We start from the raw sequence: 23,826 nt of genomic DNA on the forward strand, positions 1-23,826 counted from the left end.
TTTATGTTCAGGAAGCGAAACTGGTGACGCACAATTACCTCCTATTACTAAAATTGTTTTACACTGTGGGATTATATCCGGAAGACTGAATTCCGAGCAATACCATGGTCTATTTCAGCACAATTTCATATTAAACCGTACGATCGGATATTCGCCATTGACGTTGTAACTACCGACGCGTGTAATAAATTATCGCTCCGTTAACGAGGATCAATTTCTCTATTAGACTGTGAACACTAATGAATCTCACACGACATTATTGATAATTTTTAAACAAATTATTATTATCATGCAAGAAATCAAATGAAAATAGGTATATTATTACCTAACTTTTGTTATTATTGTTGAATTACCAATATACAAATTGTAATAATTGCATTTACTAATTATATTATAATACCGTTTTGCTGCAATTTGTTACACGTGAATGCGAAATATAAATTATTTTCATTCATTTATACGATTTACTGCAGAATTTGTGTTATAATTTATGAATTATGGTATATTATAGTGCGCGATCAAAAATTATCAATTAATAATAAATGGTATATTTTGTTAAGATTACATGTCGTATGTATGGAAATCGAAAAGAAGGTTTTATTGGTTAACATTAAAGAAATTATCTGATATATGCACGTATATGTGAAACTGAATTAAAAAAAAAATAATTATAGAATATAGGTGCTGTAATTAATTAATTTACTGTAACGTTATCCAAACCAAAGTTACAAAGGTTTCATTAAAAATCCGGAAGCAAGGAAATGGATAAGGAAACAAATACTATTTCAAACATAAGAATAGTGTTCATTTTTATTCCCATAATCAGGAACATACATAACATCGATATAAATACATAATACATTAATAATTGTATTGAACGAACGGAGTTGAAAACGAAAGAATCCAACACTTTTTATATTAAAATCGTTTCAAAAATTAACAGATTAAAATTTATAGAAAATCGAGGCCGAAGGAAGCCTGTTTTACAAAATGATACCATAATCGGTGTACCTGTTTTCATAGAAACAGTTCATTTCTGATTAAAAGCGATTGTCGAGAAGAAAGTTATAGAATGGAAATTGATAAAGAACAATATAGGGATAACAATTAAATACTCCAATTGAAGTGTTACGACGTAACGCTTACTTACATAATTCTCACAATTATGGTCGATCATTATAATGTTACTAATTGAGGCATACTAATTCCTTGTCTTCGATGAAACAGAACGAAAGAATAGATTTCTTTCGCCGTACTCTGCAATTTTATCTACAAATTTCAAATATTAATATGTCATTAAATGTCGTTATAATTTACGGTTGGATTTCTTCACACGTAGCACTCCATTATAACCATAAATTACTATTTACAAATTATCGCGCTATCTAGTTCGAAAACGTGCGATCTAAATAACATCTTCTTACATCGAACAGAAATATTTAATTATTAGAAAATTATGTTTCACAGTTGTTCATTATGATAAAATGATTTCTTTTAACGTACACTAGAATGTATGTAAGAAGAAGAAAAAGCTTGTTTTGAGAAAATTACAAAATATATCTGATTTTATTGCATCTTTTTTGAGCATTTTGCAATTTTGATACATCACAATGCGATGCAAAGAAAAATCAGAATACTTATTTTGATTCTAACTGTGATCTTGACTATTTAATATTTTTTTCTAATTTTCATACAGTGAAAAGAAAGGATTTCATTTAAAGTTGAAAGAAACAAGCGGCGCACATGTTTGCCTTATTTTCTTATTATACTATTTTATAATTTTCAATCGCTCTATTTATACATTAACTTTCTATAATTAACGCTTACCGCCAGAAACAAGTTTTATTACATGGTCAAAACGTGGCGTACACCAGCACCAATTATTGTAATCAGCACCAATAGTAAATAAATTAATGGAATCTTCGTGCACATTTAAAATACTATATTTAGGGTATCGTACTACTAGTTCCTTTATATCTGTTAATTTCAAAGTTTTTATAAAGAAATATCCATGATTCTACGAGCTCTGATTGTTTCAAAGATTGCATATTTAGTGTCTTTGTTACAATTACTAAATTTCATTTAGATCTACTTTATAATAATTTCTCGTCTAAATAATTTTACAGTCAACTAAATACCAATTATCAACTTGAAATGATCACCAATTAATTTGTTAATATAAATAATTAACAATTTTCAAAATCAGAGTTCTTAGCATTAGTATTGCTGAAAACAATTGATCACTAAAATGTAGGTATACATATACCTAGAAATTGTTACTAACGGTAACGTAAAATGATCTACATATACAACGAATCTATTTATAAATATCTTAAAATATTAATCACTTCGAATGAAAATATTCTAGAAAATAGTTCGCGTTAAGTTCCTAAAAAGTCGCTCTCAAAAAATTGTCAAACTATACGTACATACAGCTACGTATCTTTATGCGTTACTCCCACCTACCAATTATTCTATTCTTTGGAATAACATGTTGTTTAACTTGCAATTAAAAGCCTCGATTAAAATCAATAAACTTTTATCGAAGTAAAAAATATTATTCGATCGAACATTAGTAGACTGCCGTTCAGAATCTTCAAAACGCTTAAAAAGAAACTCGGATTTTGAAATTGTTACCAGTTTCTTTTTTTTGGAGATATTGAAAAAAGGAAACGAAAAATAAAGTTCAAAATATTGCCATTTTATCAAAATGTCTTTTCTTTTAATATCCTCGTTAGATTATCACTGACGCGTATATTAAAGGGTTAACGATCAATCACGCGATATCGCGTGTTACAGCGAAAGAAATCAAAAACGACAGTGCACAAATGCGGATCGTCAATATGACTGAAATATGAGAAAATTATTTTGGTTATCTCACACTTCTCGATATGATTAGTATCGTGTTCTCCAGCCAGACCAATCAATTTCCCTATGGAATAATCAATCAATAATCGATTGCTTAATTATCTAAATATCTAGCTTGCTTGTGCGTACTCGGAAAAATCGACATTACATAGGAACCGATTGAAAGCTGTGGTAGAATCCACAATTAAGTAACTCGATCGCGTGCGTTTCGAATGTGCAATATGTCTATACTATATCTCATTTTAGTTATCTTTTTGAGCTTACATTTTTCCAAACTACAACGGCCAAAAGTATTTTTGAGCTACGTATTTTGAGCTATGCTAGCCTTACAAGCGAATTCTTTACACTTCGTTTATTTTTGTTTTCTTCCATCGAGCTCGCGTTTATTCTTATTTCTCAATTTCATACTAACGTCTATTATTTAAAAATAAAAAATGAATTTAAAGTAACAGGTATGAAGGTTGTTTTCACTGTGCTATGATCATATCTTTCTCCAATTTTAAAAATTTCCTGTATAGTAATTAATATTTCACTACTTTGTATAATCACTGTGTTGAAACAAGCTTTACAATATTTTATCAAAATATCGCAATTTTATAGTGGATAGAAATAATAATAATAATAATAATCTTGTAAAGAAATTTATAAATTTTGAAAAATGAATAATGCGAGGTGAAACGTTAATAAATTAAAAAATTACGATCCTTTACGATTCTTAACGCTATATACATAAGTATACGTAGAAAATTGAAATATTTAGCTCAAAATTTCTTATGTTGGTGTTTATGCAATTCTTTCGTTTGTTTACGAATAGCACATGTACTATTTCCTGATGCACGGTATCAATTGTTAATTATTTTCTGGTTTAGCAGTGAGATTTGCTTAATTAACCATTAACTATTCACAAAAGCTCACACCCCATGTCCTTATGTAACTTGTTTCAAACAGACAGTCAGCTGTTTGATTATTTAATTGATTGATTGATATGTCCTCGATAGGAAATTAACTTAAAAATAATGCAGTTGCTCGAAGCGATACATTATTTTTGTAAAGCCTTTAAATATTGAAATTTTTCTAATAAGACATTTTTTGCATGTTAAATTCTGACACTTTTATGCATTGCAAGGGATGATTTTCCCTTAATTGAATAGTTGAAAGTTGAAACAAAATTAATTACGACTAGATAATTAAACACAAAATAATATTTGACTTTCTAAATCAACTTTTGATATGCATACTCACTGCTTTGCGAATAATAGCGATATCAATATCATCCTGCAAGAAGTTCCAAATGCCAGAACTTTGTAATTGCAATGTAAGTACACGATACATTCAATATCTTTAACACCTATTGAACACTGACCAATAAATTGACAGCAAATTTTCCTCGTCATTGTAATTTTTCATGTAGGTAATTATTATTCGAAAACATTTAAACTTCAGCAAAATGTAAGAATATTAAGTACGGAATTGAATGAAACAGTAATGAAATTACTATGACGAGGAAAATTTCCTAATGAGAAAATCGCAGACCCACTAGAAACATTGCATAAAGTTAATAAATGGGTCAGACAACGATTCTCTCAGTAAATAATCATTTAAATGATCGTTTAAATTAATCTAACGTTGTATTAATTGAGTCGAAATTAAGTTATACTAGGAATCATTGAAACAGGTACTCGCTGCCTACATAGCGATTAGAATGATTCGAAGAAATTCTTCCATAAGGTCGCATTTGACTAGATCTCTCAATTATCTCGCATGCTTGATGACATTTTACACTTAACGACGGTATATGTACAATGTATTAAACGTACATTTGCATAACACGAAAATTTTCTCAATGAGAGTCGCTTACATAAAAGTGGCATGTCTATGATAGTGATTAGCAACCCTGAACGATGAACCATATTGCTTCTTCTGCATCTAAATGATACAATAATGGTTCGATGAACATGAAGTAAAAACTTGTACAACGTATCAAGCGAAGACCACTGTCAACAATTCATCGAATTATAGCCTCAATGCCGGATTAAGATTTTTGGATCCCGGGGCTATCAACCTTTCGAAGGCCCCTGGGTTAATAAATTTGGTACAAAAATTGAAATTTGTTCTAAATAAAATAAAATATTAAATGGAGGGCTTATAACAGAACCCTTGGTTAATAAACTTGATTGAAAAATTGAAATTTATTTTAAATATAATGAAAAATATTAAATAGAAGACCTATAATAGGATTCTTGGTTGATAAACTTGGTTCGAATATTGAAATTTATTCTAAATAAAATAAAGTAATAAATAGGGAGCCTATAACAGGGCTCTTAATTGATAAACTTGATTCAAAAATTGAAAATTATTTTAAATATAATGAAATACTAAATGGAAAGCCTGTAAGTGGGCCTTATGGTTGTAGCATCCCTTAGACTTTAGACCATCCCTTAACCCGGCGTTGATCCAAATAATGGCTTAAATCGGTGATTTACCCGTGTAGGTTCGAATATACGGAAACAATAAATTCCATAATGCAAAAAACAGTTGTAGAAACGGTAAGCAATTTTCATTTGCATGTAAACGTTTCCTTACTACGATTTTCTATTATTTATCAATTCCACTTTCAATGAGTAGCCTTAGAATTTCGAAAGCCATCCGATGCTTTAAAATCTGAGAATAGTCTAAAAAAATTATTATTCTAACATTGTACATTGATTTTAATATTCATTAGATCTATCGTTATCTATTAACAAGTAAAATTGTAGACATCACACTTTGAAAGACTTCAATGTTTGAAAGAGTTCAATGTTTTCGATCAAACAGTGTCTCATACGAGAGTGCAATTTATTATACAGAATGTAGCAATAAACTTTTCCATTGCTTCGAATAAATCATCTAAAAGCTTCTTACAAAATTTCTTTGGTCTCGATAAGGTATACTATCGTAACAATATTTTCTCTTTACTTAATAATTAAAGATATTAAAGAAGTAAAGTATACATCTAATCTAATAAAAAATTTCTTTGGATATTTTCTTATACGACTTCTAATGAAATCTTGTAAACATAATATTTATATCAGATTAATGTTAATATTTCATTGCAGCACTCAAGTTTTCAAATTCGAAGTATTTGATCTGATCCTATTTGATAAGTGCAAACGATTTAAAAATTTATGCAAATTACTGTTTTGTATGGAAAGGATTATTACTTCATGCTGTATATATCTTAAGCAAATTAATAGAATCTGCAATTTACTGATATTTGGTAAAACAAGCTTTGGAATATAACCATGCTCTGATTTCGAACCCACATGAATATTTTATCGGATAAATATTCATTGAATGTAAACGTGCACTCATATGAATATTTATCCGAATATTGGACGAAGATAGTGTGCTTACATCGTTGACGTTCCAGGAACATTTAGAATTACATTAATCTGTATACGATCGAATTTTTCGCTATTGTACAATGTTCTTCTATTTTCTTCTATTTCCTATATTCAATGATAATAGAATTTATTTTGTGTGATCAATGCAAGGGTCGTGCTATTGAACGAATTAATTTTGATGCTTAGAGACAATCTTTGAGTATAAAACACACAAGAAAAATAAAAATAATCATAGTATATCACCATTGTAATGCTTAAGTAATTAAACAAAAATTTGTTATATTTTAACCAGGACCATTTCATAATTCTATTCCGTATCTTTCTAAGGTATTATTAACATAAATAAAAATTACTATTATACCTGAATAATTATAATAATAATCACAACACTATACCTTAGTTGTAATACCTAGTACCTTTAGCTTTGAAAGCGACAAGTACTAATCTATTTTCATTTTGCCTGCGATATTTTACACATTTCAATTTCATAAATAGTCAGCTGTTAGAAAATTAGAAAATCGAAATAAATTTATTTTGTATTCTACCTGTAGTGTATCTTTGTTATTAAATATCAAGTTTAAATGCAACTTTAACAAGACATTGTGCTTTTAATGTATGTCTCTTTTTTAAATTAATCACGTCAACATTTTTTAATATCTTCCAATTTCACATCAAACTACGTCAATGTTCACTATGTATTAATAAATGTATAAAACAGTTCGCTTTTTCAACTCACTATAGTTGTAGTACTTTTTACAAAACTAACAGTAGTTAGAAAAAAATTTAAACAACTTTACAAAAGAAAGCTTACAGTTAATTAAAAATAATCATAATCAATTGTTGATGCAACTATAAACTCTTAATTAAAAAAAAAAAATTCTAAATAAAATTTTCCCAATCACACAAACATATGCAACTATGTTCGTCGAAAATAGCGAAGCAGTTCAATTGATTTGTGTAAAAATCCTTGTTGTTTGTCAAAAAATACAGATTCAAATACTCCTAGCTCTTTGTGTTTCATCAAATTCGTAATCGGCAGTCTTTTTCTTCAATTAACGGACTACCCAGACTTGTTAACACTGAACTCGTGAAAACCTATTAATTTCCCATAAAACTGTCGCATCAAATTAATCACGCGACCAACGAAAAGCGACAGAGCAAGCCGTCCCGTCCGTATCGGTAAAATTTTTAACATCCTTTGGAAGTCCAGATGATTCTTTCAATGAAAGCATATAGAAGACGCGTCGCGTCGTTTCGTACAAATTAGCCAAACCTCGTAGAGGACTGTTCAGGTGGTTTTCAGATTTCCTGCACGAGTCTGATCGTGTTCGCGCCAGGAAGTCGTCGTGCATATGCCATCGCCTCGCCACCATTCGTTGACATCCTTGTAAAATTTCGGTGGTCGTTCGTCGTGCAGCATGGCACAAACTCGGCACCAAAAATACGTATTAATAAATTCGCCGGTACCCTTCCAACGGAAATACGAATTGTACAGCTCGTCGTCGCGATCCAGACGATGAAGGTATTCGGCTAATTCTTTCGGAGATTCGAACTCGTCCACGTGAATGTACGAACGATACGGCGCGCTACGGGCGTAATCCGTTGGGTGCGCACCCATCACGATCGGCAAAACGTTGTGCCTAAATTGAAAATAAAAATATATTTAATCATTTGTCATTGATAGTTTAACCATTGAACAGCGGAGCCTGCGTTAATTGTGACCCAAACTTACGAAACGTATACAAGGATAAAATTTGAATTAAAATATTTTTAATCACAGGGTTTTATATACTGGAAGAATAATTTTTAAGAGAAATACAATATTTGAATTAAAATTGTGCCTCTCTCCATGATCCGCCATCCAAGGGTTGAATTAATGAAAATTTACTAAATACATTTTAGTACTGAAGAAAAAATGTTCTATTACAGGGTGTAAAATTTAGAAAATTATAATAATATGATATACAAAATTGAATTAAAATTGGGCCCCTCTCCATGGTCCGCCATCCGAGAGTTGAATTAATGAAAATTTACAAAGTACGTTTTAGTACTGAAGAAACGAGTTTCTATTAAGCATACGTAATTATTATTTCGAATACGTATGATAAATAATAACTGCATCCCAGTTTCTGACATCGGTAACCCTTATCCCAAAATCTCGGCGAAGACAACACACTTCAGCAGAGTAGGGCAAGAGAGTATCTTGAAACCCACTACATGCACCGGAGAGCACTAAATGAGGGTTGTAACAACTATGTACTGAGTACACTTTGGCAATTATTGTAACAACCTAAATAAAATGTTAATAGGCCCTGTATGTATCATTTGTACGTATTTCTGCTATGTTATGTATCCATAACAATGATGGATATGTAACTATAAATTGAGGATCTTTCAAATGTTCACTTATGATTAATCATTTTAATGTAATTATATATTATGAAATATCATACCCAAGACCATTGACGAAGAATTTTTCCGTGATGTAATCCTTGCAATTCGAGTTCTCAAAGGCAAGATAAAATTTGTAGTCCTCGTCGAGCATTTCGAAACACGCTTGAGATTGCGAACGTGGACATCGCAAAGTACCACAAGTTCCATAAATATCCACCTGTATGTATTTCGACAGTTCTTTAGCGTAATGCATACGTTGATTTCGTGGATGACAATTAGAAACGAACCATGCCACCTAGAATGAATTGAAATATACATAAACGTACAGGTTGATATAAAACACCCCATTAATCCTAAAAATCTGTAATAATATAATTATCATTACCTTTTTAGTTTTATTTGCTGCATAATTGAATGTTTGTGGTATTTGTGTGATACTGGGATCGTAATACTGCCATCTTTCGTAGGGTGCAACTATATCGCTGTCGCGACGATAAGTTGCTGTCCAATTAATGTACGCATTCTTCACGCTCTGTGTGTGATAAGGGCACTCTAAAAAATACAGCATCCACACCTGCTGAAAATCGCATCAGTCTCATTCAAGATACATATAGAAATAATTAACAAATTTTTTAAAATAAAGATAGAACTCGAGTCACCGTTACATACTTGACTCGGCGATCTTCTTCCCACGTGAGTTATGTAATCTTTAAAAAGAATTAAATCAGCTTCGTCTGGATTGTCCCTAACGATCGTGCAAGTGTTTACTGGGCAACGATGTTGGAGAAATATGTCGGGTCCAGCTTTTGCCTCCGGCATTCCATGCGGAACCATTATTTTCTTTAGTTGATGTTCCGCGGTCGTTTTGTTATAATCGGTAGGTACGTACATTAACTATAAAAAAGAAGTAATTTTAACCCTTAACACCTCCTTATAATAAAATCTATAAAATATATAATAAATGTAGGTATATATTTTATAATTTTAATGCACCCTTGAGGAAAAAACAAATAAACGCAAGAGTGAAGAAAAAATTTATATTCGTTCAAGATATATATCTCCACTCTTCTGTAACCCTATTTTAGGGCAGTAGTGTATATATAGCATACCGTATTGTGCCGAAGAAGAAAGGGTGAAAATCAAGATGTACGTACTATATGCCTATGCGCAATTTGAATGAGAAGGTGGAGCACAATGTCCCCATTGTCGTTTAGTACGCTTTAGAACAAAAACATAATTAGGTGATTCATTTCAAAACAGAAAATTATGGACTTGCCAGTCTATTCAGAGAACGAATTTTCACATACAATGGAATTAGTTTTGCTTAAATGTTTAACTGGGTTGCAAGTTCTGTGATAAATCAATAAAATTAAAATAAATTTTAAACAATTATTTAGATGTTTATAGTACTCGAAAACCGCGCATATTTTTTTGGAACGCATTTTATCGACAATTATTCTAATTATACCGATTGTTATTAAATCTTACTTGATTCGTGACGCGATCGTCATAAGCATCTTCATCCGGCCACAATCGCGCCAACCTTCGACCCGTGCGACGGGATTTCACGACGGGATATGGTCTTCTGGTCCCGCCTTTCATGTACCAAGGTCTTTTCGATGGATCCATAGATTCTATACTGTTGCGCGATAGAATCGTCGTGCCAGTTAAGTTGAAAACCTTTCAACAATACAAACAGTGTTCAACAAAACTATTCTTCTTTTCAAACTATCTCTCTTATAGCTACTGGGTTCTAGCTAATATTAAGTATGCTAAAAGCATTTCTCTCTCTTGTTCTAACGATAAGGTTCATTTACACTGTGCTTCTCAATTCATTATTTCTGTCTATGATCGCAAATTGATCTTACTAATAATTGTAAGCATATGAACAGCCAATAACGTCGCTAACTGAACAATAAACTTTAACTGAAAGCTAGATGGCTGGAGGAGAATCCTAAGTAATGGGAGGAAGAAAATTGGAAGCAATCTTACGGTCGGTCCATAGTATTATAATTATGGGTAAATACATTGCCGACCGATTAGGAAGATTCGTTTCATTTATTAGGAAAATACTGCGCTTTTTAATACATATGTACTGTCCTTCGCTCACAAGAAATCTCGTAGGACGATATAGGGGCAAGAGGGAGTACTACGTACACATTGACCGGCCTATCCTATTTTTATAGGAGCCTTATCAGTCACGTGACAGCTTCGACCAATCATGCGTCGCGACCGAGAGTATTGTTAGCTGGGGTGAGGCGCGACCAATCAGATTGCGTTATTCTCAGCGGACTTCTTGTCAGCGGGACAGTACTTACGCCCAGGGCAATAACACGGGCACGGACGCACTATTGTGGACTAGCGAGTCGTTTGAGAGTGGGGAGAGCGCTCCAGCATTGCTATACCTTCCCACCACCGAGCGAGACATGCAGTAGTAGAGACAACGTAGCCAACGACAAGCCCGACGGTCTCGAGCGCCCAGCGCGGCGTGCGCTCCTTTTGAGCATAGCTGGTTTAAAATGTAATATAATTTTTCTAAATATCCAGATGATATTGTTAAGGCTCTTCCCTGATGCCTAGAGTACTATGAACAAGATACTAAAGCTTCCTAATGACAATTGTCAATATAGATCTAAAGGCTGTCTCAGGTGTGGTTTTTGCGTTTGGTACTTGTGTTACTATCACCATCTATGGATACTACAGTTTAATAACTGTACCTCCGCTAGAAGCTTTTTCTTCGCTTTTCCCTGAGTCTGCAGAATATGCATTGTTGTTTTCCTCGACTTTGTTGGCCAATTTTGTTTCATCTGCATCGAAATTCGGTATTTACATGTTCTCAACGTGTTCTAACATTATTTTTTGTATTTTCTACGCATCTTTAAATGGTAACTTTTCAAAGCTTACTTTCGTTATATTTATAATCAAATAACATCTAGAGATTGCATTTGTTATGAAATTTCAAAAAGTATAAAATAGAAGGGTTTAGAAAAGGATTTAGAAGTAAATTTCGAAATATTTAAAAGTTGATATTTTTATCATTCTTTCACTATCAAGATATAGTATACCAATACACTTTTGTTAAGTATATATCGAAATATTAAAATAAGAATATTAATAATAAAATACCTTGGTACTGTCGGCAATTCGAACGGATGGAGTTTGTCCGGGATGCGGTCGCATACGATGCCATATCTCGTCCTGTAACAGATTCAGGAGAACCAACAGCAAGCCAGAAGAACATAACACATAGAAAAAGTATCCCTTCAAGGAGAGACGCGGCAGACCCATGCCGCACGTTTCCTCTTTGTCAAAGATTCTTATCTATCCATGCGCTGTTTCTCGCCTGAACCTCGATATCCATTTAGTGACGCTGAAAACAGAAAATTAAATAAATTTATAATTAGATAGGTGTAGATAGTACAGTGATAAGTACGGAAGACTTCCCCAAAGAAAATAGCGATACAGGTGAAGGAATTACAATTAAAATTACAATTAAAATGCGTTATGCATAGTTTACGTAAGAAATTTTCGTACAATTTTCGTACAAAACAACAAAATTTTTGCAAGTAAATGTTTACGCGCGAATGGCGAAGCTCTTTCGCCTACACCGCCATTTTCCCTAGGGGAAGCGCACTATGCGCGGTACTATACACATGCAGGGAAACCACATTGATTTAACAAATTCCTGCAGAGTTCCAATAATCCCCTGGTTCAACTCGCATAGCCACGATCGTGATTTATTATTAAGATTTTTATCCTACAATTATTCCACGGTATTTCTAGCTTATTTCTTCGAATATTAAGAATACATAAGTATTATATGTACAAATGTCATATCTATCGGACTTCCTCTTTTTATGTAATTATACTTCACATATTTTCACTTATCTTTCTAAACAGTGATAATAAAAATCTTGTTTACTGTAGTATCACACGTCCTTCGTCGTTTCCGCTAGGTAATTATCAATGAAACTGCATTCCTATCGAAATTTTTATCGTTCCCTCCGATTCGGAAATATTTAATTAGTAAAACAGGTCGACCGATTCACTTCTACTTCTTTTTACCTCTCCGATGCATTCAACAAAAATGATTGATGAATTCAAAGTGCAGCCTAACACTTGAAATATCAGAGATAAACGTAACAACGCCGACGAGTTTTCTACGGAAATATAAATCTTTTTTATTTAAATATTGCCATTTGAATACACGCGCGCACTTAAAAGATGTTTCATTAACTGTATTATTACAGCTGTAGAATTGTTATATTTTTGAAGCTAAAAATAAGTAATTGTGTTGATTGAATACGTAATATGCAAACCGTTGACCCGAATGGTGCAAATTTAACGTAACGGAGAACCTTTCGAATGTGTACTGTGAATTTCATGCGGTCCATTCTTCCGGTTAATTTACACCTTTAGGGTGCAAATAGACTGGAAGAAGGTACCAATATGAACAGAAAGCAAAGTTTACGTCAATGAAAGAAAACATTATTCTTGATTACAGATAATATAAAAACAGACAATTTCATATCCCATAATCAACTTTATGTGTTATCAAATGCTACTATCTAAGCTACGTTCACTGATATCAATTTAATTCCCTGATATAAACTTAGGATAAGTATAAGTAAAATGAAAAATGTAGAATTAATTTAAAATGATATTAATACATTATTTCAAATGTTTAAAAGCAAATAAATGTCACTAACCTTAATACCGTTTAAAAGATCATATTTGCGACTATTGTTGCGTTTATTGGCATGGTGCACTTTATAAAGGTGAACGGGAACTGGGAAAAATATCAGTTATACAACTTCATTTAATTTCTGATATGTAGCATGTACGATCAATATATCGGTTATATCTCACTGTCATTATCAGCTTATTTCAATCATTACAAAATTGATAATAAACGTTTATCACTTTTTCCTATCGTTATTTGAAATGTTCAAACTTTTGCGACGAACAATGTTTAAAATCAACATTTTAAATATAATTTTAGTTCAAACCATTTTTGAATGTTAAAAATTAATTAGTATTAAAATCTCACAAAATTTATTATTTCCTATTCTGCTTCAAATTTAAAAAAAAATCTTGATTCTAGCGTGACAAAAATTTGTGAAATGTAAAAATTTCATTATAACATCTAGGAAAGTGTAAATAAAAATAACTTAGGTGCTTTTGAAAATACTTTTTTATTGAGTCGTATTTATCAATCGATACTATGTACAAATTTCTCCGAACATGTTATCTTAAATTTTTATAGTCAGATACAGTCGCGATCAAAAGTTTCCGGTCACTATTTAAGACGGAATAATTTTTTAAAAATTGTGAAGTCAGTTTTGAACAACAATCCTTCCCAGAAGCATCTGATAACAAGAGAACTAGCTATGTGCAGAGTGCAATGCAACAATCTCAGGGGACCACCTTATTCTATTCTATCGAAAGTATAACTTACACTGTAACAAGCACAAAATGGAACTTCGTCTTAAACATAATCTCATTGACGAGAAAATTTAGACGGAATAAACCCAAATTAAAACAAGTAGATACTATACCTCAATCACGGTGCACCGTTAAAAGAACTTCGTGTTGACTTTTAGACCATCTAAATATTACTGATGGCCTATGATAGTCTTCGAAGCATCATGTTGCGCACCCATGAATATCTTATCATTAGGGGGTAATGGATAATAACCAAATATACAGTGAGTGTGTATAACAAAATAAAATATAACAAGAGACCAAAAATAGCAGTCAATTAAAAAATTTGTTCAAAAAGATGATTAAGGAAAAAGGTTCATTTTTATTCAAATGGAAAGCAGTTAGAAGTTTTTAATAAAACAATGATGAAATATTAAATTTATAACCAATCTATTTAGAAAAATAGTTTCAAGATGGCATATTTGTAGAACTAAAGTTGAAAAAAAGAAAGTTGACACGTAGTTGACACGAATTGCAAAACCTTGAGATACTGGTAATTATTACGAGCGTATACGATTTAATTAGTGTCAACACCCACTGAACTTTAATTGTACCTTTAAGGACGTCACTCTTTCTTAACGCGCCCTGCTACAATTCATTATTTTCAATGAAGATGAAACAATGAAGACATTTAAAAATTTCTTTACCTTCCACAAATGTAATTACAAAATTGTAAATTAATTACTAATAAATTATGAAAAAAAATTTGAAAAGCTGAATCTAAACTCCGATATGTATTATTCTATTATTATTTATTGTAATCAATAGTTCTCTTACGAGTTGTACGTACGAAGCTTTCGTGACTAACGGTAAATATGATACTACCATAGTTTAAATTACGTAATAGATAATCTATGTTCCGATTATCTCAGATATTAATTTGAAATACATGATGATAAATTCAACGCGCATAATCTTGTAAACATATGTAGGTATGCTCTAATGGGATCAAGATAACCTAAATAACGTGACATTAGATTTTTTTTTCCAATTGTTACCTCCCAGGATGTAATGACAAAGAGTTTTAATAGCGAAACGTGTAACAGGAAACTCATAGATTTCACCTCGGTTTCATCGTTATGCTCTTACACGTACTACCACGAGTTGCATTTTAATGTACCCGCATATTTAATCTCAACTTTCAGTTCTCCAAAAATACGATGGACTGCTCTCAAACGGTAACAATAGTGCCTTTGTTACAGAGCCTCCGTAAGTGAAAAGTGGTCGATTACACGCGAAAAGATAGGTTGAAGATACAGAAGAAAATATTTTAGACGAAATCGACTAAATTAAATATGCACTTAAACTAGTAAGGCGATTTTTAAATCTACTATCTGTATGAGCATATAGGTCAGATGATAAGTCTTGTTCCAGCAGTGATAGCTTCTTTCAATTTCGAAATCGTTTTTGAAGCTCTGGTAAACATTCTTTCTTTGAAATATCGCCACAGGAAGAAGTTACACCGGTTTAAGTAAAATGTATAGGATGACCAGTTTGTGCCTCCATCAAATTTATCGCAGAAACTCTGCCAGATAATTCTAAGTTCTTCTAATACTTCTTTCTGTAGAAATATCTCAATGAAAGAGTTCGAGGATCACTTCGAACCATTGTATTATAAAGAGAAAGAAAGAATAGATTATAATTCTATACCACTATTTACAAAACGTTATATAAAATCATATTTTTTTTATGGAAGATTTATCAGAATCAAATTTAACTAAAGAAAATACTTAATTACCAGTAATAAAGGAAAGTTTTCGTACTTGACGTAGGTATCCATCGATTTGTTATGTATAGTCAGCAAACTTCTATAGCTGTCAGTAAACAGCTCAAATATATTATTTATAAAAACTTAGATTCCAGGTTATTCCACTGTTATTAACATACCATACCAAAATCTATTGTTATGTTAAAAAAAAAGAAAAGATCCCCTAAATAAAATCAAAAACTATCGCTGTTCATAATACTTTGATCGCCCATTGTATAAGGCGGTATTAACGTTATCTATTCTATTATCGAAATATTGTCAGAGGAGCAGCTATAGAGTATCGTAACAGCATGAATCAACCTTTACGCCCACTTCCTAATTCACCCCCTCGTGCTTTCTACGGTAACCTCGATATTTCGTATCGGAGGTATCGACGAGTAAAACTGCAAGTGCAAAATATTTTTTTCCACAATTTTTCTTAATCCACAGACAAATACAAGAAAGAAATATTAAACAAAATTCAGTAATAAGCGTTTTATTACAGAGTTATAAACAAATATTATCTCAGTTTGTCAGGTAATTTCAGAACTCCCTGTAAGTTTCACTTATTTTTTCAAAGCAAGTTCGTTTTTTTAAAGAGTAATTGTAAAAATCGAACAAACGCGCATACACTTTTCAATAAGTATAAAAAGACGATTTACCGGATTGTACACAAAGACTTTATATGTACACAATTCATTGTAAAGCTTTGAAGATCAAATTAAAGTCACACAAGCTTTTAACAAAATGAACTGAAACTACTCCAATGTTTGAATAGACCTTTCCACTTCAATTAAGAAAAGTTCTTGATATTTTCGTTTCATTTTATTAATGATACCCTAGCCTCAATTATGAATAATTGTTTAAGTTACACAATCCGTATATGTACTTTGCTTCTATTATTAATTTACTATCAAGATCTCTTTTTTAAGCGATCGTTAAAAGCCTCGTGAAATTTCTTTTTTTTTTTAAAGCATTGTTAACACGATGTGTAAAGGACATAAAAGCGAAGTGATGATATAAAAAAATATATGAAACTGCTGATATCATCTTTCTGTTCTTTTTTTAGCGGTATCAGTTGTTTAGGGACTTATAAATCCATATTTTGCATATACATAAAAAGATTACAGATTTTGGGGATGAATTATTTAAAAGAGAAAATATCACACGCAAATACCAGATTAGACTGTCATAAAACAACTTATCTCTGTTCCGATTACAATCTTAATTGAGCGTGTCAAATCCATTTAGATCGAAACCCCTAGTATGTAAATACCCATGTACACTTTCCACATAATTGAACATTATATACACATAACATAAGTTACATTGCACATAACACGTATCAACCACTTTACAATATTATTATTTATTTTCTATGATAACGAACATATAAAATCGTATACGGTTGATACGTTACGACCATATGTTGAAATATTTCATTGTAATAAAAGTAAATTTTTGATATTCGTAAATAGCATAACTTTTTAAAAATTGATTTCTAGCTTTGGCAGTATTTGTAACATCTTCTGATAATTAAATTAGAGCATAAAATTAAAAAATTAAAATATCTTGTTCTTTTTTTGATCTCTATTTATTATACTAAGGAACATAATTAATTTTATGCAAATTTAATTCAATAATATAGTACAGTGTTCGTGTAATATAATTTCGAAATTTTATAATGTAAATAACTCCATTAAAACTCGATATTTTTGGAACTGTTTGCCAGTCTAATTTCTATACGAAGCTATTTATCAGTCCCGGGTATAGATACATACTAAACAGCACCTTGATGTTCGCAAGTTTGCATAGTTAAGAAGGTAAAACTAATCACATAAAGTTATTTAAAAAGTTATGCAACGTTTTATCTCAAATCGTTTACTGTTACGAATGCATGTACAAAAAAAACTTAAATTTTATTCAATTCCTTTATTTATAATTTTATTAATTATAATAAAATCTAGCGTTATAAAACTTTACCTTGAAGGGTGCAATAAGAACCGCTCCCGAAAATGAAATATCAACATGAGTTTTCTGTAGAATTTAATCTAGCACCATCAATCTTTACTGAAAAACTTTTGATTGTCATATCGAAGAAATTTTGAAAAATACCGGCACAATTCTCCTTTTTTAAATTGACAATTTGTTCATCAAGTTTTCGAAGAATAATAATCGTTATTAGGTTAAAATGTACGATAGCAAAGACCATGGAGCGTCCTGAACGCTGTGCGAATGTTCCCTGAATTGACTGTTTCGTAGCATGCGATACGAAGAATATCGCGAATTGACGAAGAAAAAGTGCCGAGGGCAGCTGAACTTACCATTTCAAAAAGGCGTTGGAGTAAACCACGTGTTTAGCCGCGAGATACGAGTAACAGTGCACCACGAAGATGCACCTCGATGATGCACCCACCCTTGGTCACATGTCCAAATCCTTCACGTCGGGCACCACCTATGCGCGAGATTATTCATTCCTGATCGAGCAGTTCACGTAGTAGACGGTTGGCCTAGCCCGTCGCTTCTGTACTCTCGCTACATCCTCCTCCTACTCCGGCGCTACCTCTTTTTCCTGCTGTTCCTACTCCTCCTCCACGTCTCCCTATTCCACCTCTGGGTATGCGCAGTTCCTTTTCCCTTCCGTGGACGCTGCGCGTTGAACGGTACTCCTTTTCACCCCCTTTGCCCCATCGTCAGCACCCCGAACTTTGTCGGTATTACACATATCGAGATACCAAGGGGAAAATCTATAAGAGCCGCGTCTGCGCTCTACCATGGAGAAATTTGCGCGCTAAGCCTCATTCAGCTTCGCGAACTTAATTGTCGTGCAAGCGCATCCTGTACGCCCATCAGGATCTTTGTCATTTTAAGAAAATTAGGAAACAATCGCGGTCAAAATATTGTCCTCTTCGCCAAAGGTTTTTTTAATGGGTTATTTTATATAGGACTCGGGTTTCAATATGAATTCATTAAAATATTTTTTGCGCTATAAGAAAAGTAGTAATAGAGCTCAAAAGACAGTTTATAAAAAGATGTAAGTTGTAACATGACTAATAAGCCCCCCCCCCCCCCCAGATTTTAATAAGCCTTTGCAGGTTAGCAGATTATGTTGTTAGAAGTATTTTTATATATGGTTTAGAACGCAGATAGACGATAGTTTAGAAGATATCTAATCCATTTTTAAAGAACGTAGCGCGCCTACTGACCATACTGTTCAACCACCGATGCTATGCCGTTCTCAGGCGTCGCTCACTCGAATTTACAAATTAAAACCACGTACGGCATTTTGTCATTTTTGATTTTCATTTTATTTTGACCTCCAAAATCACCCTTTACATTTTCTTCCCCTTGATTCTGATCTATTAGTATACAAAAACTCATTAAAATGCGAGGGGACACTTGGGATGGTTTTTAGGTATTAATCTCCTTCGTCGCCAATCATCGTTTAGTTACTACAGCAGGCATGTACACTGAGTTGCAATGAACTTGTCGCAGTGAAGTTGGCTCCAGATTTACTGACACATTCACTGCGACAAGTTCATTGCAACTCAGTGTACACAAATTGCCCGTACGAGCGCCTGACTGCGCCGAGCTCGCGTCTAGTACTCTACTGCGGGCTTTCTCTCGGTGTGAGCGTCGCTATTAAGCTCGCATGTGAACGTAAGCAATAGACCTTGCCACTGACTCTCTACTCAGGAATGAGAAAGATGGAAACATTGCCTCTAAAGTGGCCTACACACATAGAGACCTGATACCACTGGTAGATCAAACTGATATCACTAAATATTACATATTTATTAACAATAAAATAATACAGTTCATACTATTATTACTATTTAAAAATAAATATTGAACAAAATTTTAGTAAATGTTTATGGGGAAATGTCGTTATAAATTAATTTAAAAATACATAAAAATTTGACAATTTTGAACTACTTATGTAGGCGGTTTGTTTCTTTGCTTAAAAATATAATCTTAAATCGATAACAAAATAAATTTCTTTAAATTACTTATGAACAGTTCTTTGACTAGCGTTTGATGCACTCTTCTGTAGTTGAATCCGTTACGTAGAGAGAGTTGCACAAGTGTTTTATATTTTGAAATGATTCATTGATTTTCCTGAAAAAAAGAAATATGAACACTATTTTATATAATTATTATAAGCACTTCGGACAATGGTATTGTTATTTAATTTATATTTTTACCTCTTCAATTCTGATATTTCAGTTACAGTATCCCTGTTTCTATCAAACCGTTCATAACTTGATAGAAATGAATATGTACAGTCATTGCTATAAATTATAAATATTTTAATAATTTAAATTCTTAGATTAATTTTGATACATATACTACCAAAATATATATTCTTAAATTATCTTACTTGTCAACATTTATGTACAATATTTTGAACATTAGTACTTTCATTATCTTCAACATAAGATAATGTTCACGGCATCCATGACAAGCTCTTCCCCTCTTTTCGTAATCTATCTGACCCATACGACGGTTCATCTTCGCGTCTAATTCCTACGACCTCAATGTCAATGATACCAGTTTGACCAACTCACAAATTCCGTAACTTAAAGCTACATAGCTGTACCCTCTCCCTCAGCTCGTAGCAAAGTAAATATTTAACATATGCATATAAGTAAATGATCCATTCCGGTCGTAGAATCCATTATTCCTTAAAATACCCTGTAAAAAATAATTTTTATTTTTATCAAATTAAATACATTTGAAATTTTCAAAAATATGCAAACTGTGTTTCTTTTTACCCTCTTAATCTTCAGGATCTGTGCTCTCATCAGAATCGCTTTCCGATTCATCACTTGGTAGTTCTAAATTATCTGTTATTTCTTCTACTAATCCATCTTTTCGCCAATAGTCTCCCTCGAGCTTCTCCACGTGTTCACAGAAATTCTGCCAGTCTTTTTGTGTCACTTCGTTAATCGCCTCCATGATGTATCTTTCTAGCTCACTGCTCGATGAAACGAATATTTTTTTCTCTCTTAATTTCTTCTTTACCTGGGACCAAGCCAGTTCGATAGGATTCAGGTCAGACATACTCGGTGGTAATCGTAAGGCATTGTGCCCGTGTACTTTCAGTATCTCATCGACTTTAAACGTTTTCTTTAATTTCTTGTGTCTATCTACCAGCTCAAGCAGTTGGTATTTCCTCATATTCTGTGCATATGGGATATTATTTTCGACCAGCCATCGAAGTATATCTTCCTTCTTGGAATAATTTGAAGGCGGTTTGTTTAGTCGAACTGAATGGTAGGGGGCGTTATCCATAACTACCACGGAGTTAGGAGGAATGTTAAGCAGTAATTTTTCGGTAATCCATATTTCAAAATTTGCTGCGTTCATTTGTCCGTGGATGTCACTAGGTGTCGTTTGAGACTCAAATATCAGTTCTGCCCCCTTTATAAAACCATCCTTTCCTCCCGCGTGAATAATAACCAAACGGTTTGATGAATTTGTGTTTTTCATAATTCCTATTTCCTTACCATCCCAACATTTATGAAAGTACAAGGTGTTGTCTACCCACGTTTCGTCAATGTAAATTATAGGTCTGTTTTGCTTGCGATAATATTCTATTGCTTTCAGATATTTAGCTCTCCAAGCTATAAAATTTGGCTTTTCTATTAATACCTTTTTAATGCTATTTGTCTTCTTCCACTCAAATCCCATGCGCTGCAGTAATCTATACAAACTATGTATTTCCCAGGGGAAGTCGATTTTTTCACGTATCGCTGCTAATATTTTAGGACCAGTAGGCATAACTTTTTTTTCCAAGTAGAAATCATAAATAACACCTCTTATTACCGCCTGATCCTCGAGTGAACAGCGAAACTTTTTATCCTCCCTTTTCGGGCGTTTCGTTCCCGGTGTTGGTAGAGGTTCATCTTCTCTATACGTGGAATCCTCCTTTCGAATACGACTAATGGTTCTAATGCATGTTCCAGTATAAAACGAAGCACGGAGATTTGCTTGCTTAAGTAGATAAATCATTGCGCCTTTACGCGCTTCTTCGTCACACTTTTTTATTACGCGCCGGATTATGTTCCGGGCTTCACTACGAATTGTTTGACCCTGTTTACGTTCCATAGTGATGATAAAATATTTAATGCAACACGCTCCGAACCAGAATTTTTCTCCTCTCTCTTCCACTATCTGAAACTGCATAGCAATCTCATAAATTAGAGGTTACGAAGATAAGAAACGTATTTTCTATACAGAATAAACTCTTTATACGACAGAAAATGTATCTATGTTAAGAATATAATTATCTGCATAAGAATAAATTTACTTACACTTTATTACTTTGTTCAAAATGCTTTGTCACACTTGAAATCGTACCTGTGCATACAAATTCGGTGAGCTACCCAGCAGGCCCTCCAAACTCCCGTATTTAATGCTGTAACTAAAATTAGTTTGGCGCAGAAAATCCAGGCAGCGCTGGTGTCGATACAAACACATATAGATGATATCGGTGAGGTACACACACACAAGCATATGGTCCCTATATACGTGTGCATGGTCTTACTTATTCAAAACTTTCAAAAATAAAAATAATGAAAGGGGAAAAATGACAACAATATATGTATAATAAAGAAAATATATTAAATTTTTACAAAAATATAATGAATATATATATATCAATAATAATATACAATTAATCACAATCATACATACAATAAAACACACACTCTGCTCACAGATTATACTTAATATATTAATACTATGTTAATGGTTTTATATATTGTATATGTAAACTGAATACTTACAATCTTCTTCTTCATTTCATTTCTTCTCTATTTTAATAGAGGCAGCCTCTGATATGCAATATTTATTACAGCCTCTGTAATAATAGTTTTCATTAACAATTATTTACATATGCTATAAAAAGTATATAAGAGTTATTACCAAATAAGTTCAGTGTTGGAACTGCTGATGTTAATCTTTTCCTCATGAAGTATTTTTCTTTAAAGTAGCTGCTACAGACCACCTGGAATTTCAGTTTTCAGGTGGAAGCACAGACTTTGGGTTGTCACATACTTCCACCTACTGTGCCATCCTCTTCTTATCCTTTCTCTCTTGGGGGAAGAAGAACATCCTGCTGTTTTCGTTAATACACCCTCTGATGCTGCATATTTTCTTTCTCCTTTTTTTAAGATACATTTTAATAATTAAAATTAAATATATTACTAAAACAGCAATGTAAACAGTTAATGCTTTCAGTAACAATTTAAAAAAATTCTGTACTTACTTAATTTCTATCTTCTCCTCCTGTTACTGCATCTCATCAGCAGAAGTTATTGAAAAACCTAAAAATGTAGAAAAAATAAAAAACAACATCTTTTTAAATAATAATAATAGTCATAATGATAATAGCAATAGTAATGACAATAATAATAGTAATAATTATAATAATGGAATTCACTAACCTGGAAATTCTGTCACCACTGTCACCCACTGTGCGCCATATTTCTTCAGTCTCTTTAAATTTTGAAACAATTGAAAAACGCGGCGACAAATTTCGCGGGAACATGACGTCACGATATCTTTAGTTGTGTATGTTAAAATCAGTGATACAAGGTATGCATGTAGAGAAGCGACATCAGCGCTGCCTGGATTTTCTGCGCCGAGTTAAAATTTGCATCAAGTTCACAAGAGTGGAGCTTGGAGGGCCTGCTACCGAGCTACAGAGGTTATGCTTTATTCCAAGTTTTTTCACTTTGTGGTAGATTTTCGAAGCACCCAGCAGTGACTACAGATAGTAGAAAACAGGACATGCCTTTGTTACCGATGGGTGTTCATTTTTAGAGTACGCGGTACCCCAGTATGAAATTAAGTTTCCACAGTCGGTAGAAACAGAACCTGAATCAGTGAGTTTATCAACGACGAGTGTCGGTGCTGAACTGTATCATGAGACATGAGATGATA

General features: G+C 32.7%; 2 protein-coding genes and 1 long non-coding RNA gene across 10 annotated transcripts; all 3 read right to left on the bottom strand.

The window, feature by feature from the left end:
• Nucleotides 1-783: 783 nt before the first annotated feature.
• On the bottom strand, nt 784-18,438 carry LOC114874284 (glycoprotein 3-alpha-L-fucosyltransferase A). Of its 8 annotated transcripts, none has more exons than XM_029183452.2 (8): nt 18,201-18,438; nt 11,772-12,015; nt 11,363-11,452; nt 10,134-10,325; nt 9,315-9,539; nt 9,031-9,219; nt 8,705-8,940; nt 784-7,891 (listed from the first exon to the last, which is right to left on the bottom strand). In XM_029183452.2, exons 2-8 carry the CDS (start codon nt 11,931-11,933, stop codon nt 7,540-7,542), a joined length of 1,446 nt encoding a protein of 481 aa, XP_029039285.1. In that variant the 5' UTR covers nt 11,934-12,015; nt 18,201-18,438; the 3' UTR covers nt 784-7,539. The 8 variants fall into 8 exon arrangements, with proteins under 8 accessions (XP_029039285.1, XP_029039279.1, XP_029039284.1 ...); XM_029183446.2 differs by having other exon boundaries at nt 9,031-9,222; XM_029183451.2 differs by lacking the exon at nt 18,201-18,438 and adding an exon at nt 15,893-16,235 and having other exon boundaries at nt 9,031-9,222.
• Nucleotides 18,439-19,757: 1,319 nt separating this feature from the next.
• Nucleotides 19,758-22,264, bottom strand: LOC114874299. Its single transcript, XM_029183471.2, has 5 exons — nt 22,240-22,264; nt 20,652-22,059; nt 20,258-20,571; nt 20,082-20,168; nt 19,758-19,995 (listed from the first exon to the last, which is right to left on the bottom strand). The coding sequence occupies exon 2, from the start codon at nt 21,985-21,987 to the stop codon at nt 20,656-20,658; it is 1,332 nt and encodes a 443-aa protein (XP_029039304.1). The 5' UTR covers nt 21,988-22,059; nt 22,240-22,264; the 3' UTR covers nt 19,758-19,995; nt 20,082-20,168; nt 20,258-20,571; nt 20,652-20,655.
• A 438-nt stretch (nt 22,265-22,702) lies between these two features.
• Nucleotides 22,703-23,183, bottom strand: LOC123987666. The gene is made up of 3 exons (XR_006829285.1): nt 23,150-23,183; nt 22,807-23,044; nt 22,703-22,741 (listed from the first exon to the last, which is right to left on the bottom strand). It is a non-coding gene; the product is annotated as an uncharacterized LOC123987666 (long non-coding RNA).
• Nucleotides 23,184-23,826: the final 643 nt, after the last annotated feature.

The sequence above is a fragment of the Osmia bicornis genome, chromosome 3 (genome assembly GCF_907164935.1).
Source record: "Osmia bicornis bicornis chromosome 3, iOsmBic2.1, whole genome shotgun sequence".
Taxonomy (NCBI): domain Eukaryota; kingdom Metazoa; phylum Arthropoda; class Insecta; order Hymenoptera; family Megachilidae; genus Osmia; species Osmia bicornis.